Below are 15,623 nucleotides of genomic sequence, written 5' to 3'. Positions count from 1 at the left end.
AGACCAGATTTGGTTTCTTAAACTGGTAGCTTCTCTCGTTTCGTAGAGAACAACTCGAAGACTACAGCTACTAGTAGATCTAGAATCGTTGCTGTTTGTGAAATCTGCATGTCTACAGCAGCAATTAACCGCGGCGGTGGGAACGTTGCCGTTCGATTTCATGAAGCCATGATCGACGTATTTCGCCCGGACTTACTAGCGAAGTCAGGCACGGTCACGTCTTGACCGTTATACGGGAAACCTACATGCGATATTCTATCCCGTATGCGTTAATAATACTTAACTCGAACCTAGCAGACTGTCCGACTACAGACTATTTGCGGACTTCGCGAAACGACAGTCACTACTAGTTGAAAACTCAAGCTATGTCTGCGACTTAACTTCTCAGAATTAAATTTTAATGAATTTTTATTATATTGATATTTAGCGTACGCTAAAAGGCATAAAGTAGTCACGTGCAAAGGTTGTGCGTATTGGGGGTCCATGGCCAACTCCGGTGATCTTGCTGTGAGTTTTGGCAGGCAGCTACATACGAAGGGTGGCGGTGAGGCTGTAGAACGTCTAGCAGACGAAGAAATACGCCTTCTTGAAAACATCAAGCTTCATCTGAATAAACGAGTAAAAGCAGATTTAGACTACGCATCAACAATTCTCAGGGTCAACCAGTTAGCTTCTAGAACATGCAAGGAAGACTCCAGTCCGCTGGCGAAGGTAAATTAGCAATTTGTTGTGCATATGTAGGCAAGACTGGCTGCGAAGTCGTTTCCAGGCGTTACTCGTGGAATTTTCGTGCTAGTCAGAAGGGAGGGAGTACGTGGCGTGATAAGCTCACTAATCCGTGTAATCTCTTCTTGACCATGTAGCAGTGTGTTTGTGTGTGTGTTTGTGCGGGCTCCAGACCGTACGGTGCTGACAGTGTAGACCCGGCAATGTAGCTACTGTACGGTTTGTACTACTGTTGTGCAGGCCTGGACTGCATTTGCCGGTCAGTCTGACGAAGTTGCTCACCGCATCACGGAAAACGCTAGGCATCTATCAAATACAACGCTAGAAGCTCTCAACAAGCTTATCAGAGAAAAGCGCAATGCACAGAGGAAGTATGCAAGTGAGAGGCGCCGCATCGAGACTGTGAACAGCAAGCTTGCAGGCGACGTAGAGAAGTTAAAGAAGAACTACAGAGATTATGCCAGCGAAACGGAAGTGCACAAGAAGAAGTATGAAGACCTGTTGCAGCAGCAAAAGAAGGCAAAGGCTAAGGAAATTGACAAGTAAGACAAACCATATCCGGACTATGTCTTCAGTTAGATTGGAAACGTGTAACCATTATTTACATTATACAGTACTAGCCCACCATCCCCCGTTCTCCTCACGGGCAGATTAGTTTAGTTGTTAGTAAATTAATTTATTGTTGTATGCGCGCGCACGCGCGCGCACACACACAAACACAAACACAAACACAAACACGCACACACACACACACGCGCGCACACACACACACGCGCACACACACACACACAAACACACACGCGCGCGCGCACACACACACACACACACACACACACACACACACACACACACACACACACAGCTCTCCTTTGTATAGCCTGTGAAGATAGAGAACAGCTGATCATGAAGATGGAAGTGTGGAAGTAACAAATTGTGAAAGGTATAGGCGTAGAATGACATCACATTCAGGCTAGCAGCCGGACAACATTCTCATGAAGAATTTCATGTAGATTTATAGATCCCATCAACTATATCCCACTCAGAAGGATCCAGTATTCCAAAGTCTAGCTAGCAGCGAATTTCCCGTTCAGAATCATACCCGGGCAGCAAGATCATTGAGTCACTTGCAGTTACTTGCTCACTCGTATATGGCTTTGACGTTCATGCAGATCTTGCTCTTTTCATGTTTTTTGGTACTTTCCCCATGTAGCGCTCAGTACAAATTCGGTGCAAATGCAATGAGTGAAACGCAAGCTGTAAAGAACGGCTTCAGTTGGCGAGAAATTGTTGATTGCTGGAAGCGTTGCGAAGGACGGCGACGCGTAAAGTCCACACGGGATCGGTACAGGCGCGCGTTCGAATAAACCATAACGTGTAGCGTTTGCGTCTTCGCGAGATTTCAAGTGGGAGTCAACTCCTTGAGAGGGGACGTGGGACCCACGATCCACCAATGGGCGCAGACTGAGCCAGTGTAGAAGAGCAGATGAACGACAGTTCGATTGCCTCTCTCTGCCGCACTGTTTAAGAGTTTACTCTGAACACGCACGCACGCACACACACACCTTTAACCTTGATTCTACCATACCCACTATGGGTTTTGGCAATGCAGCGTAATAGCACTTCTCCAAGCAGCACGATCATCAGCATCACGAAGACTGATATGTAATGATCTGAGGTCTCTTGTAACAACATCTATCCATCTCTGTTTAGGTCCATGTGTTGGTCTTGTTGCATTACTAAGTCTGCTGCAAAGTAGTTGTTTTTGGGGATGATTGTCACTCATACGTAGCAGATGGCCCAGCCATTGCAATCATTGTTTCTGTATTTTCATAGCAATAGGGTCTTCACAAGCTCGTTCTAAATTGTCTGAATTCTTGATTTTATTCCATCTTGAGACACCAAGAATCGATGGAATGCACCGCATGTGGAATGTATTTAAGCGTTGCAAGTTTGGTTGTATAACGGACCAAGTCTCACATCCATATAGCAAAACAGGTCTCACCAAAGCACAAAAAATTTTCGTCTTTGTGGAGATTGAAAACTGCCTGTTGGTAAATACCCTTTTCTTCCAGGAACCAAAAACTTTACTTGCTTTACTTATACAAGGCTCTATTCTGCGTTTAGTAGCAACATATATTTTAAGTGACCAGCTTGCTAGGCTAGCACACCCCAGCCTCTCACCATCTTCAACTTGCCGAAGGTTGAAGTTAGCATGTATTTCCTCCCCCAGGCAAGGGAACTACCAGAAATACAAGGTCCCGTGGGGTACCCTCTTGGAGGGTTCAGTGAGAGGACTTTCACACACACACACACACACACACACACACACACACACACACACACACACACACACGACACTACGGCTATATATGTATCCAGATAAAGGGAGATGTTCGTGAATGTCATTTTTCTTAAACACAAATTTACAAACCCACTACTGATTGTGAGTCCTGTAGTCTGTAGTAAAAGTATTGACAACACATGACCAGAGCATACAAAATACAAAACAAAATACTTGGTCCAAGTCAAGTAGTGGTGACACATTAAAGTTGAGTGTACTCTAACTTTCTCCAGAAGCTGTGTTTGGCTTTGGAGAGGTGGGTTTTCAGTGTGCGAAGTAACGGCCGGACATCGGACATTTACCGACCGAACGAAGCATTTGTCCGGCCATTCATGATTTCGCCAGACATTTTGTCCGGTGGCATAGCGTCAGGTGTGGAATTCCATATGAGCAACCCACATCCTCGCACATCCCAGTGTCATGTCAACAAACATAGTTTCCGCAGTTCGTGCACGAAACAAATGCAGACAACCACGCGTCGTACGTGTACTGTGTAGCTGAACGTGTATTTTGTCAAATCCCGGATGTGGGCGCTCAAGTACACACACTGGGGCTCCGAGGTGCGCAACAAAAGTGCGCAACAAAAATGCAGCGGACAGCCACGGGTCATACACCTTGAAGGCGGCAGGATTGGAAACTCAGATACTTGCATGTAATGTTTTCTATAGGGGCTATAAGAACCTGAAGATGATTAGGTTGATAGGATAGCACGGAGTCCTTGAACTAAAAAACTGCCACCAGCGTAGCGTAGTGCATGTTCTTGGAACGATTGCAGTTTCCACGTCTAGAGGTATGCTGCAGATAGGGACGTAGATGACATTCCGAAACTCACTGGGTAGGACACGTCAACGAAAGTGAAAGGGGAGGGGCTGGCTGCACAAGACCAGGCATGCAGAAATTTACACGAATGGGTTTGTAGCCATGCAGGGCAGAGTCGAGGAAGCGATGAAAGTCTGTCTCTCTCTTCATTGCTATCTCAAACAATGGCCGCTTTTTAGTCAGACTTTTTTTAGTAATTTGTGAGGTGAGTTGTACTAATTGCATCCATATGACTCTTTTATCAAAGGCATGCATCATCAAAGTGTCATCTAGAGCCATGAAACCTAGCACTTGGTCAGGCATCCTCGAGCTAGCTGGGGTGGCAAGTGTCCTTTATCAACCTGTTTGTGCAGTGTATTATAGCTAAGAGATTTAGTTTGACAACACAAAGACATGGACACGTGTACCAACCTTGAATTACTGCAGCAACCCATGATAATTATCATGAATTGATCCACTACAGTAACCATCAACTAGATCTGAATGGGGAAACATTTGCCTCCACCCAGACCACTTTATTCCCTGTGCTTGTATATCCATTGCGGTGGACTCAGATGTTGGAAAAAGATGTGGTGGGATCAGTGTGTGTACACATTCGCTTGAATATGTCATTGCTACACTCCTCGAGGAGGTGTTGCAAGGTCTTTACTCCCAAGCAGTGTCCATTGGACCCGGCAAGAATGTACATAACCCTTGTGGTTGAAACTTTTGGTCTTTGGTTGTCTCACAGCGTCGACGTTTCAAAATCAATTGCACGGAGATCAGCACTGCATAACCACCTGACGGTTAGCCAAGCCACCTCACACCTCCATCAACAGTTGTCCATCAAACTTTGGCTTTATAATTCTAAGGTGGTTTTAGAGAGACTAGCATATAAGAGTAGGGAAGATATTTTTGGGTTAATTTGAGATAGTTGTGTTGGGGTTGGGGTTGGGAAACTATAGTAGAATAGAGAAAATGTATTGATAAGAAAATATATATATATATATATAAATATATATGATGAATTTTAAGTGATAAGTAGTATTTGCCAGGATTGGAATGTCCGACCAAACATTTCTAATGTCCAGCAAATTTTAAATTGACATGACATGATGTCCGGTGGTCAGTCAAAGACTATTTCGCACACTGGTTTTAAGCATTTACCAATGACCTGTTATCATTTGGTACACTGACATTGGCCAACTATAATTGAGTTACCAGCTTATTGTTCAGCTCTCAAGTTGGTTAATTTAATATTGCTCTTTATTGTAATTGAATAAATCTGTTGGGTGAAACTTGAAATGCAAACAGGGAGAACTGCTGTGGTGAGAGCTCATGATATGTCTAGCAAGTCTGCATCCTTCCTCTCACAATGTATTGAGGAGTTCTCTAGAGCGAAATTAGAGCAAATAGAAATTTTTTAAGAAAAAATACAAAGCCGTTAACTGAAGTAAAACGAAACCTGGTCTGGACAGGGTGTGTCTTTGCAGGATCGATCTCTTTCAGTCAGTGTACTAAAAACATCGATCGATCTTGCTATTGTGGAATGGTGCAAACATTCACACAGTGCAACATCTTCCACAACAAGAGCAAAACTGTGTAAACATTTCTGAATTTAGAAGAGGAAGCCTGTTTTGTTTGAGTTGTGTACACTAGTTCTCAGCTCTGTATCTCATCCGGTTTTTGAGTTATGAGTTGAAGCTGAACAATGACAACAACAAGAAGAATTCAGGAAAACGACTTTAATGAATAACGCTATAATGCAAGGTGTAATTAACACCATCTTATCTTCCATGTTTTAATATGACGAACTTGTCTGTGGTGTTACAATTGGATTTCGATGTAGCCTGAATTCAAATCCTCAGTTTTTGTGATGTATCATAGGCTATTGCTGACTAGCCTGTGTTGACTCAATATACCAATGGCAACCATGATAATTGTAGTGTGTACTGTATATTTGTTGATTCTGATTTTTGAAGATGTTTTGTAGAGCAAGAGAGAAGTATGTGAAACATGCAACACGTTTGCACCATTGTCACAACGATTACATATTGGCCACTGTGGAGGCCAATTATCAACATCAAGCATCACTTGAGAAGATTATGCCACACTTACTGGATGCTCAACAAGAACTCCAGGAGTGCTACGTTGAAGACTGGTTAGTGCACTTTATACATTCAAGATACTTTAGATTTGCAATCTAAATAGAAAAATTTGTAGCTTTCTAACAGCTATTGGTTATATTGTAGTTGTTAGTGAATTTTTTGCTTTTTGTTTTGATAATGTGTGTCTGTTGATACAGCTCGGGCGTCGCGTAATAGGGGCAAGAGGGGGCTGAAGCCCCACCACTTTTTGGGGGCGTTTTCCTTTTTTCAATATCAAAGACCGGAGCCGAAGTCTCAGCAGTGAGTCAACCCCACCACTTTTTGCACCCACGCGACGCCCCTGTACAGCTTTTTATTCTACTGTTGTTGCTATTGTTGCTTTAAGCAACGATGCTATTATAATGTATTGAGGAAACGGAGGGCACAGGCTAGACATAGCACCAGCAGTAGTATGGCAAACAAAGAGTGTAATCTTGGTTTCTAAGATGCATTGCTTAATATCAAGTAACTAAGATGAATAGACTCAAGTATTGGTTTTGTATTTCAACAATGACATGCAACATTTATGTAAGTGTATTGTGTTCATCTTTTAAACAGTTTAATCAAATATATTCAAACTTCCCTTATCTCGGTAGCTTTGGGTCGGGCACTGTTCGGAACTCAGAATTGTCTGGTTCTTGTACTCCACAGTTCGATTGCTTGAGATTTCTGCTTGAGAATAGGAAAGCAGTAATGCTGACAGCAGAACACCCCAGAAGGAGAAACCATTTGTACATTGGCGCAATCGATCTCTAGGACGTGTCTTTGCATATATTAGGGCATGTCTCCACTTAACTCCACTCGAACTCAATTTAACCCTACTCAGAGCCAGGGTTATCTTAACCCTCGCTTAGCCCCAGTCTTAACCCGGGTTAACTGAAGTTGCATTCACACGACTGGGGTAAATGGAGTCTAACCCAAAGTTAACCCAAGTTAACCCTGTGTGTGAAGCACTTAAAGGGGAACTCCTACCAAATACTAAACTTGTTGAAAGAAATATAAAAGGCTTAGTATCTTCCTGCAGGAAGCTTACAGTCCAGCCAGCCGCAGAAGCAGAGAATGGGCCACGAGTTGTTCAGACAATTCCCCATATATATCACGAAGAGTTACTCTCTGTCCTCGTTAGGAGGTAACTACTTTAGGTTTAACCATACCAAGTGCTTCTAATGCAACCAAAATGCAGCGAGACATGATCTATAAACTAATCTAAGAATGGTCTTCTTTTTAGGCTCCATGGTTGTATTGACACAGTCGATACTTGCGTGATGAGTTTGGGGTCTCAGTTTGCTTTAGTCAATAATCACAACTTTCCACCATATATCTCATAATCCTTACCTTGAAAAAAGTGCACGGGTATTGGTCTTCCTTGCTAACCAGCAATCAGAGTTACTCTGATGGCACATACGGGTACTAAACACGCCCACACAGGTAATTTCAATGCTTTATTTCTTCATTACGGTAAATGTCTGCAGTAAACGGTTACAAAAGGCTGTGTCATGAAGTGACAGCTTTCGTCTGAGAGATTGTTGATTTGGTGAGAGTTCTCCTTTAAAGCAAATGTTATTTATTGTCCCTCTACCTGTATATCTCGATCCACATTTCAAAGTATGCACTGCGGAACGTCATACACACATTACATGTTCACTCTATATCATTGGAAACAGTCACCATAACTAAATTTGGGACATAGTGGCTTAAATTGGATAATTGGCCTGGGTAGCACTTTAGTAGCTAAGATTTTGCATTCAGGTTATGTAATCAATGAACATTCTTGTAGGAAGGCTATTCTTCAAGATTACCAAGAGCAGACAAGATTTAATCGAGATGATTTTGTGGAGTGTTTTTCTTCAGTACAGCAAGCTATTGATGATGTTCAGAAAGGACTAGAATATGTTACCTTTGTCAAGCAAAACAGGTTTTTGAAGATGCTGAGACAATGCCTTATCATTGTATTATATGTGATGTGTTTACTAGCTCTGATCCTACACCATTTGTACCTTTTGAGTTTGACTCACAAATGATGGATCTAACAACGACAAGTGTTCAGGCTGGACAAATTGTCTTAAATAACCTTACTGTTGAAAGTTTGAGAGACAAGTACAGCTGTCTTGTGCATCTTTATTGCTAATATTTGTGACTATTGTATCTGTGGCAGACAAGAGACGTGTCAGAACAAGCTGGAAGAATGTGTAATGACTCTTGGCTATCGAGTGAGTATCTATGTTGTAGACATTCGTGATGTGTACCAAAGTTTATGTATTTGCTGCAGTTAGAGGAGCTGGATTCAGTGAAGAGTGAGCAGGATGATCCAGATACTGAGAGTGAGATTAGAAGAACAAAGTAAGTTGTTATTCTGTTAATTGATTGTGGGAAACTTTAATTAATGGAACATTTAATATTTAGTTTGTAGATTTCTGAGACATATTGCGGGGGTTAGAACTGTTGCTAAGCGGTACAATTAAAGGAGAATGAGCATGCAAAACAAGTTGCTTTTAAAAATACCCTACTGCTTCTAATGTTTTTGAGTAGTAATCTTTTCAAAAACTTGCCTTCGAAAAATAATAGGATAACTCAGGGTTCGAAAAACCTAAGAAATGGTGGTCACCAAAGCTTATTATGCCACGCCCTTCAATGAAAGTACGTGAGGCCACGTCTACTGTGATGCTCAAAAGTTATTAGTCAAACAGTCTCTTTAATACGCTTATTATAGCTACTTACTGTTTTTTTGTTACAGTGATCCTAAAATTTCGATAGTATGATGCGGCAATATAGCCACATGTGGGCACAGAAGCTGCTTCATTCTCTAGATTAATATCTAGGTTCAATGGTTGGGACATTTTAGAGTGTATAAACTGACCAACTGATCAACAGTCTGTTACACTAAACTTTCAATTAAGAATCACATGATGCGTCACTGTCACATGGGAAGCCTAATTAATTATGCCTAATTAATTACGGAGACATAAAATACTTGCAGGTTAGGCTACGGTCTCTTTTAGCTAGGTTTACTGTATGCAAGCAGAATTTAACTTTTGTTGGTTTAGCATGTGCAGACGATATGCACACATGCCATACTTCCGTTATCTCATACTTGAAGTTCTTACCAGAAGTAACACTAGACAAATAGATTGTGAGGCAGCCACTAGGAGAGACTCCATTGACATCTTGTTAGCACGTTCCTTGCAGCAACTGATGTAATAGTCTTTGTTGAGCATGAGCTCAAGAACAGTGCGAAGCCTAGTCTCGCGGGGCGGAAGGATGACGCGGCGGAAAGGGGTCTGGCTACACAAGACTGCGAAGCCGTGGTTCTTGATGGCAATTTTCGTGCCCCGCAGAAAGCAAAGAAATGGCCAGATAGAGGCAGTTTCTACAGCTAGTGGAAGCAGATTTGCTGGAGCATCATCTGGTATCAGATCCCTAGCCAGAAAATCTAGTTGGCACCGAGACAAGAAACTTGTAGCTGGCTCCCGGGAATATTGGTATTTGCTGATGTCGGCTAGAATTACTCTGGCTTTGACTTCTGTTACACATTTCAAGTTTGGTAAGTGCTGAATGCACGCCATTATGCGGGAAGCCAGTCAAAATTGAGCCTGTTGTTTGGTTTATTTAGTTAAATAGTTACCTAAGTGTTTCCCAAGTGCAGGTAAGTGTCATTCCTTTGCACGTGCTTCAGCTCATTATGATCGCTCTGTACTGGAATGCGGGTGGACAGTTTGCATTCTTGTAGATGGCAAAGTTGAGGTTTTTGTGGACCCAGATTACGTCGTACTAGTTTTCAAGCTCCTACTAAACTCGGAAATCTGGAAAGTCTCTCTTCATCACAGTTTACCATTTCTACGGCATGGCGACTTCCTAGGCTTGACTAGTCGCCATTTCTGTGACAGAGATCGCCATTTGGCGACTTGGTGACCGGTTTTCGAACCCTGGATAACAGAAAGAATAATATTTTGGTCTCGAAAATTGTCGGTTGTCCAGGCTTTTGGTTTTTGCACGTGTGCATAGACCATAGTCAGAAGTGGTTGCTAGAGGGAAGTGTTCAGATCAAGATGCCAACTCGGCAAAAAAGCGGGCAACTTCTCTTCTCAACTACGGCAAACCGAAATGCTATTACCACTTCCTGTGCGATATACCGCTTCTGTGGAGAGTCAACTACTTTTGTCGCAGTATTAGAAAGGTAGTTAAATCGAAAAACGACTAATATTGCAGATCAAGACCTCGAAGAATTAGGATTCGTAAACAAATTCTAAATTATTTTTGGAGTCTCGAAAAGAAATAGCCTCGAAAATCATTAGGAGCAGTAGGGTAGCCTTGCCTTCAAAAGTTCAACAGCGCTCTAGTTGCCAGCCAAAGCGACTCTGTAAAAGAGAAATCGCATTTCAAATGATCCAGACGATGAGTGCACGCAAGCTATCACAATCCTTATTGTTTTTATTGGAAAAACCTTGATTATCACGACGCGACTTTCTACATCAAATAATTTGATTGAACACAACACTTGAACATTCATTCACCTTAACTGTGAGTGAGGTAGGTGCATCTTCGTAGAGGTGAGAGGAAAATGCTGGAGGCATTCGATATGACTTCTCATGTGCATAGGTCTGAAACTTCAAGGAAACACGGCATCAACTTTCTCTGTGATGTGTTGTACTAACTTTTTGTTTACGACTCTTCTAGCCAATCTGAAGTTTCCTAACTTCAATTTGAGATGTCTGAAGTTCATTAATATGCTGATGACTTGTAAAGTTTGTCGTAAATGTGCCGCTGGGAATTGAGAAAGAAGTCTGTTTAGATTTGCATTTGATCGGGCACAATCAAGAGAGTGAAGTTTGTGTTTAAGGCTAAAAGGGAGGCAGTCGGACCACATTCCAGAGTATGCTCAGATTATTTTCAGTTGAATTGTTTGAGAGAAATTTGAAAACAGAGCTAATGGGTGGGTTATGGTTAGGGTTAGGACAGATGTAAAAGCGTTGTAGTTTCCTATCCAGTTCAAGTATCTACACAGCACTACACATCAAAGCAGAACTTGATTCTGTGTTTCCTCAGAAGTTCCGGACCTGCACGCATGAGAAGTTATGACAAATGCCTCCAGCGTTTTCCTCTTCTCACTATGAAGCTGCATCTACCTCACAGTGAAGGTGAATGTTTAAGTGCTGTCTCCAATCAGGCGATTTGATGTAGAAAGTCGCATCACGCTAATCGAGATTTTTCCAATACAAAGCAATAAGAGTCTCCTTTCAATCACGCCATGCCTCACGCACTTTTTTCATCTGGAAGCATTTAAAACACGATTTCTCCTTTACGGAGTCTCTTTGACTGGCGACTTTGGTACTGTTGAACTTCTTAAAATCAAGGCTATTTTTCAAGAGCAACTTGTTTTTGCGTGCGAGTTTCTCTAAATTTAAGAAACATGGCTGAAGAGGCTTGGGCAAGTGTTTGCATGTTTGTGTGTAGATGAATTTACCTGTGGGGTGTTGATCATGCCAACAGCATCGCTGGAAATGTTTAGACTTGACTAACTAACTCTTTTATGTTTGCAATTTTATACCCTGAGGGACGATTCCTTTATACGTATAATTCCTTTATACGTATAATTGTGGAAACAGCTAGCTGAATTGCTTTGGTTTTTGCAAGGTCAGAGTAGAAGCAGCCATGCCTTGAACTGGGTCAACCAAACAGGCAAATTTGAGTGCACAGTAGCGCACAACAAAGAGATAGGAAAAGCCTATAACCATCTCATGCCTTGCGATCTGTCTCACAATGAACAACTCTTGTATCCTTTTTTTGTGCAAAACACTCTTTTGACTCTACAGCAAGGATGAGCTTTTTCATATCTACCATGGCCAGTCAGTTTGTTTGCTGTTTGCTAGCAAGATACCTCACCTGCACTGACTACTCATATGGTGTAGGCTAAGCTTAGCACTTATGATGTAGCAGCATGGCACATGGTCTGTAAAACAGTATGCAAGACACTTGTTTTCCTGCTACCAAAGAGATGGAGTGCCTTGAAGTAGCACAACACAACTTTTCAGGGCAAAGCCTAAATTTCAAGACCAGGTTGATTTTCGTTGGAGTTTCCCTTCAAGAGCTGGGAATGTGAGGGAATGAACAGTTTTAATGCTTATGGCTAACTTGTCCAAGATGTTGTTAGGGTAGTGGCAGAAGGGTGGTTAGTTTCATTTCACCTTCTGGAAGGAAGTTGTAGAATTAGTTCTGACTGTACTAAGACTCAAATGCTAGGCACATTTTTAGCACTTTAGTGCAGTTATTGCTTGAGGCTCAGATATCTGGGCTAAGAGTATAGTAGTCGTCCAACATGTGACCGTACGGCCGTATTTACACTCGATTAACGCAGATGCCAATGAAGCTATTCTGACCAATAGACGATAATTTGTGTTATTATCGATCAATAGACGAACGTGATGTCATCATAAGGCTCCACCACTCTTTGTTTGGCAGCTGTGCTACAAGAATTCTGCCATCGGGCGTCTGTCCTGTACATGGTGTTTATTCCTTTGCTTTACATAAGGGTTTAGCACATATAAACAACACGTAGAGTCTACATTTGCACATGCATGTTTTCCCACCAACAACCAGGCGTCTATGCGGTATGTGTAGCTCTACTTGACTTGTAACATTGTGCTTGTTCCACAATGTTTTTGCATAGTTGTTCTGCAGTCTGACAGCTTGAATTTTTGGTGTGCATGGCTGAGCAGCCGCAGTGTTATTGCAAAAATCACTATAGTGTCGTCTTCAACAGAAATTTGGCGCTCCACAGGAATTTGTGAAGGGGAATGTGCATTGTCCATGACAGCGCGTCTGTTTGTCGAATGAAGCGACTGACCTGTAAGTACGCTAGTGTGTCTCTGTTAATTTTTATTACGGTATCCTCCAGTCAGAGCAAGCAGAGACGCCTAATCTACATTTTCACGTCCATGTTTTCCCACATTAATGTTTTGTTTTGGCTCTGGCGGCTCTGGGGTTACCTCATTACGACAACCTGTGGCAATTTAGCTGTGGGCCTAAATAATTGCTGTTAGACGGTGATAGCTGTGTAAATACAAGAGGTGTAACCACCACGTGAGAGGATTTTCAATGGTTTCAAATTCATGAGCGTTTGTGCCTCTTGATTCTCAGCTCTTTTAGTTCAAAGTGGTAACTGTACTACTTTCAGGAGTCTTCCTAATGTTTGACCAGTTTGTTTGTGTGGGAGTTAGTTTTGTATGTATGATTATTCCTTTTAGTAAATATCATGTCTAGTGAATTCTATGTATGGACGACACTAATGTTTGTAATTCTGTGTGTTAATGTGAGTAGCCTTACAAATCGTGTTCAAAGACAAAGAGATCTGGAGAGAGAAATAGAAGAACTGAAATGCTCTGAAACTATCTTGAAGGTTGGTCTTTGTGTATACTGTTTTTGTTGGTTTGCTTGGCAAAGGTATTGTACACATAGCACAACAGTAGATACCGTATAAGATGAAATATTGGCAGGGAATTTATTTTTGCAGATTGGCGGATTTTTCAGTGACCGCCAATATAAAATCCGCTATTAATTTGGCCACCGGGATGTGTTGACGTCATCAGGCATGTGGATCAGCTATATAACGGCGAAGTGGCGGTACGTCATGCAAATGAGTCCACAAGATGGTAGGTAATCCCTGCTTGCCATCTATTGTGCCTATGAATGAGGCCGTGAGGCTATGGATGAAGCTGAACTGTCATGTTCACGCATGTCACGTTCTTTGTGCTGACACAGCAGTTGTTCATTACTACGCAGTAGTTAGAGACCGGCAAGTTAGGAAATTATGAGCCACGAACACAACTGTCAATCTAAAACTCCTCCATGACCGCCTATGGTAAGACCTATATCAGTTATCAAACAACGATGTCCAACCACCAAAATATAATCTGCCAATATGCTTTTCCGTCAATTTTCTTAGCAAGCCGCCAAACTAAATTCCCCACCAATGTTTCATCTTATACAGTACTTTGCATGGAATAAATATACTCAATCAGACAGTTCATTCTTTGATCTAATCTTTACATCAGCATTTTGCTAGACGCGTCAGAGAGCTTAATCAGTTTGGGCATGGAATTGTCTATTGTGGGAAGGTAATCATATAATGTACTTTCACTAATTAACCCAAGGCACGCATGCACTAGGATTACAGTAATACTGCTATGGACCCAAGGACGGCCGGACGGCCAGCCAATTGGAATGCAGCACATGTGCTCTTTTTGGCATCGCTGGTTCTTTTCAAGTAATACTTTTCAATATTTTCATCTCAAAATGGTGGGACTTCAAAGAGAAAGAACATTTGTAGTTTTACGAAATCTGGTGTTGTCTGGGTACCCTTCATTGTGCATTTGGTGAACACGACAACTCAACAGAAGATCTTTCATTATTATGACATAGGCTACAATGAGGACACTTAAAGATTATCCAAATAGTTGAGGCAGCAACAGTGAATAACAGCTATAGTGTACTTTATGTGTATGTATGTTTATTTTAGTGATGACAAAACAGTAATAAATATTACTGTCTTGAAGTATGCACTTGGAGAAACAGTAATAGGTTATAAACTGATAATGTCTGGTAGAAAACAGGGATTGCTTGAATACAATAGTGCTTAAAAACAGAATTCAACAGGTTTGGATAATTTGCGTTTGATAAGATGGAAAGAATGGCAGTAGGGTAACGAACTAGATGCTTTACTTGTCTGTTTTATAGGTTTGTATTGTGTGCAGTACTCTAGGATTAGGTTTGGTAACCAGAAACTCAGACATCTGCGACTACATCATATGCAGCTTCCTGTCCTGGTGGAGGTTATGTATATAAGCTTGACTTAATTGTTCTCCATCTGATGCTTTTCTGTTGCACTGAGTGCACTAAACATGAAAGATGGATTTGGCAGATAGCCAACGTGTGTGCGCACACACGCACACGTGCACACGCACGCACGCACGCACACACACACACACACACACACACACACACACACACACACACACACACCTGAATTTTAGCCATCCCCACTATGAGTTTAGGCCTTGCAGAATAGATCGCCCAGCTGAGCAAGTATGTGGATCTTCTATAGATAAGTTCAATGACTTTAAGTCTTTTTGAACTACATTAACCCAGCGTTGTCAAGTACCGTGAACTGGACATTTATGATTAAAAAGTGTACTGCGTAGAAGCTGTTTTTGGGAAGGTTGTTTGACATTTTTACAATGTGTCCCAACCACTGAAGTCGTTGTTTTTGAATATCAATTCTGTAGGATCTTTTGCTGTGGCCAGATTTTTGTTGGTTATTTTATGCCATTTAGATACTCCAAGAATCGTCCTAATACATCTCATGTGAAATGTGTTCAGCTTGAGAATGTTTGCTTGAGTCACGGGCCAAGTCTTAGCCATACAACAACACTGGCAGAACAATAGTTTAGAATACTTTCATTTTGATGGCTCTAGAGAAATTTCTATTGGAAAACACTCGTTTTCAACAACAATTGAATGATGTCCTGGCTTTAACAATTCTATTTTCAATTTCCTCACAACGTCCTTTAGACTTGTGAACGACACTACCCAGATAACAAAACTCATTAACAATCTGT

At 41.7% G+C, this 15,623-nt stretch overlaps 1 protein-coding gene across 1 annotated transcript in view; it reads left to right on the top strand.

Moving 5' to 3' along the window:
- The first annotated feature begins 465 nt into the window (after positions 1 to 465).
- The window catches only part of LOC134187760 (tyrosine-protein kinase Fer-like), a 33,648-nt gene continuing 18,490 nt past the window's right edge, over positions 466 to 15,623 (top strand). The window contains exons 1-8 of the mRNA XM_062655910.1: positions 466 to 711; positions 967 to 1,268; positions 5,859 to 6,026; positions 7,790 to 7,927; positions 7,987 to 8,109; positions 8,168 to 8,222; positions 8,282 to 8,352; positions 13,327 to 13,405. Of these exons, the coding sequence (XP_062511894.1) occupies positions 484 to 711; positions 967 to 1,268; positions 5,859 to 6,026; positions 7,790 to 7,927; positions 7,987 to 8,109; positions 8,168 to 8,222; positions 8,282 to 8,352; positions 13,327 to 13,405 (1,164 nt within the window). The 5' untranslated portion in view covers positions 466 to 483. The remainder of the gene's footprint in view (positions 712 to 966; positions 1,269 to 5,858; positions 6,027 to 7,789; positions 7,928 to 7,986; positions 8,110 to 8,167; positions 8,223 to 8,281; positions 8,353 to 13,326; positions 13,406 to 15,623) is intronic.

This window comes from Corticium candelabrum, chromosome 12 (assembly GCF_963422355.1).
Source record: "Corticium candelabrum chromosome 12, ooCorCand1.1, whole genome shotgun sequence".
Lineage (NCBI taxonomy): Eukaryota > Metazoa > Porifera > Homoscleromorpha > Homosclerophorida > Plakinidae > Corticium > Corticium candelabrum.
Note: the sequence above shows the minus strand (reverse complement) of the source record. Positions and strands in the feature narration are given on the sequence as shown.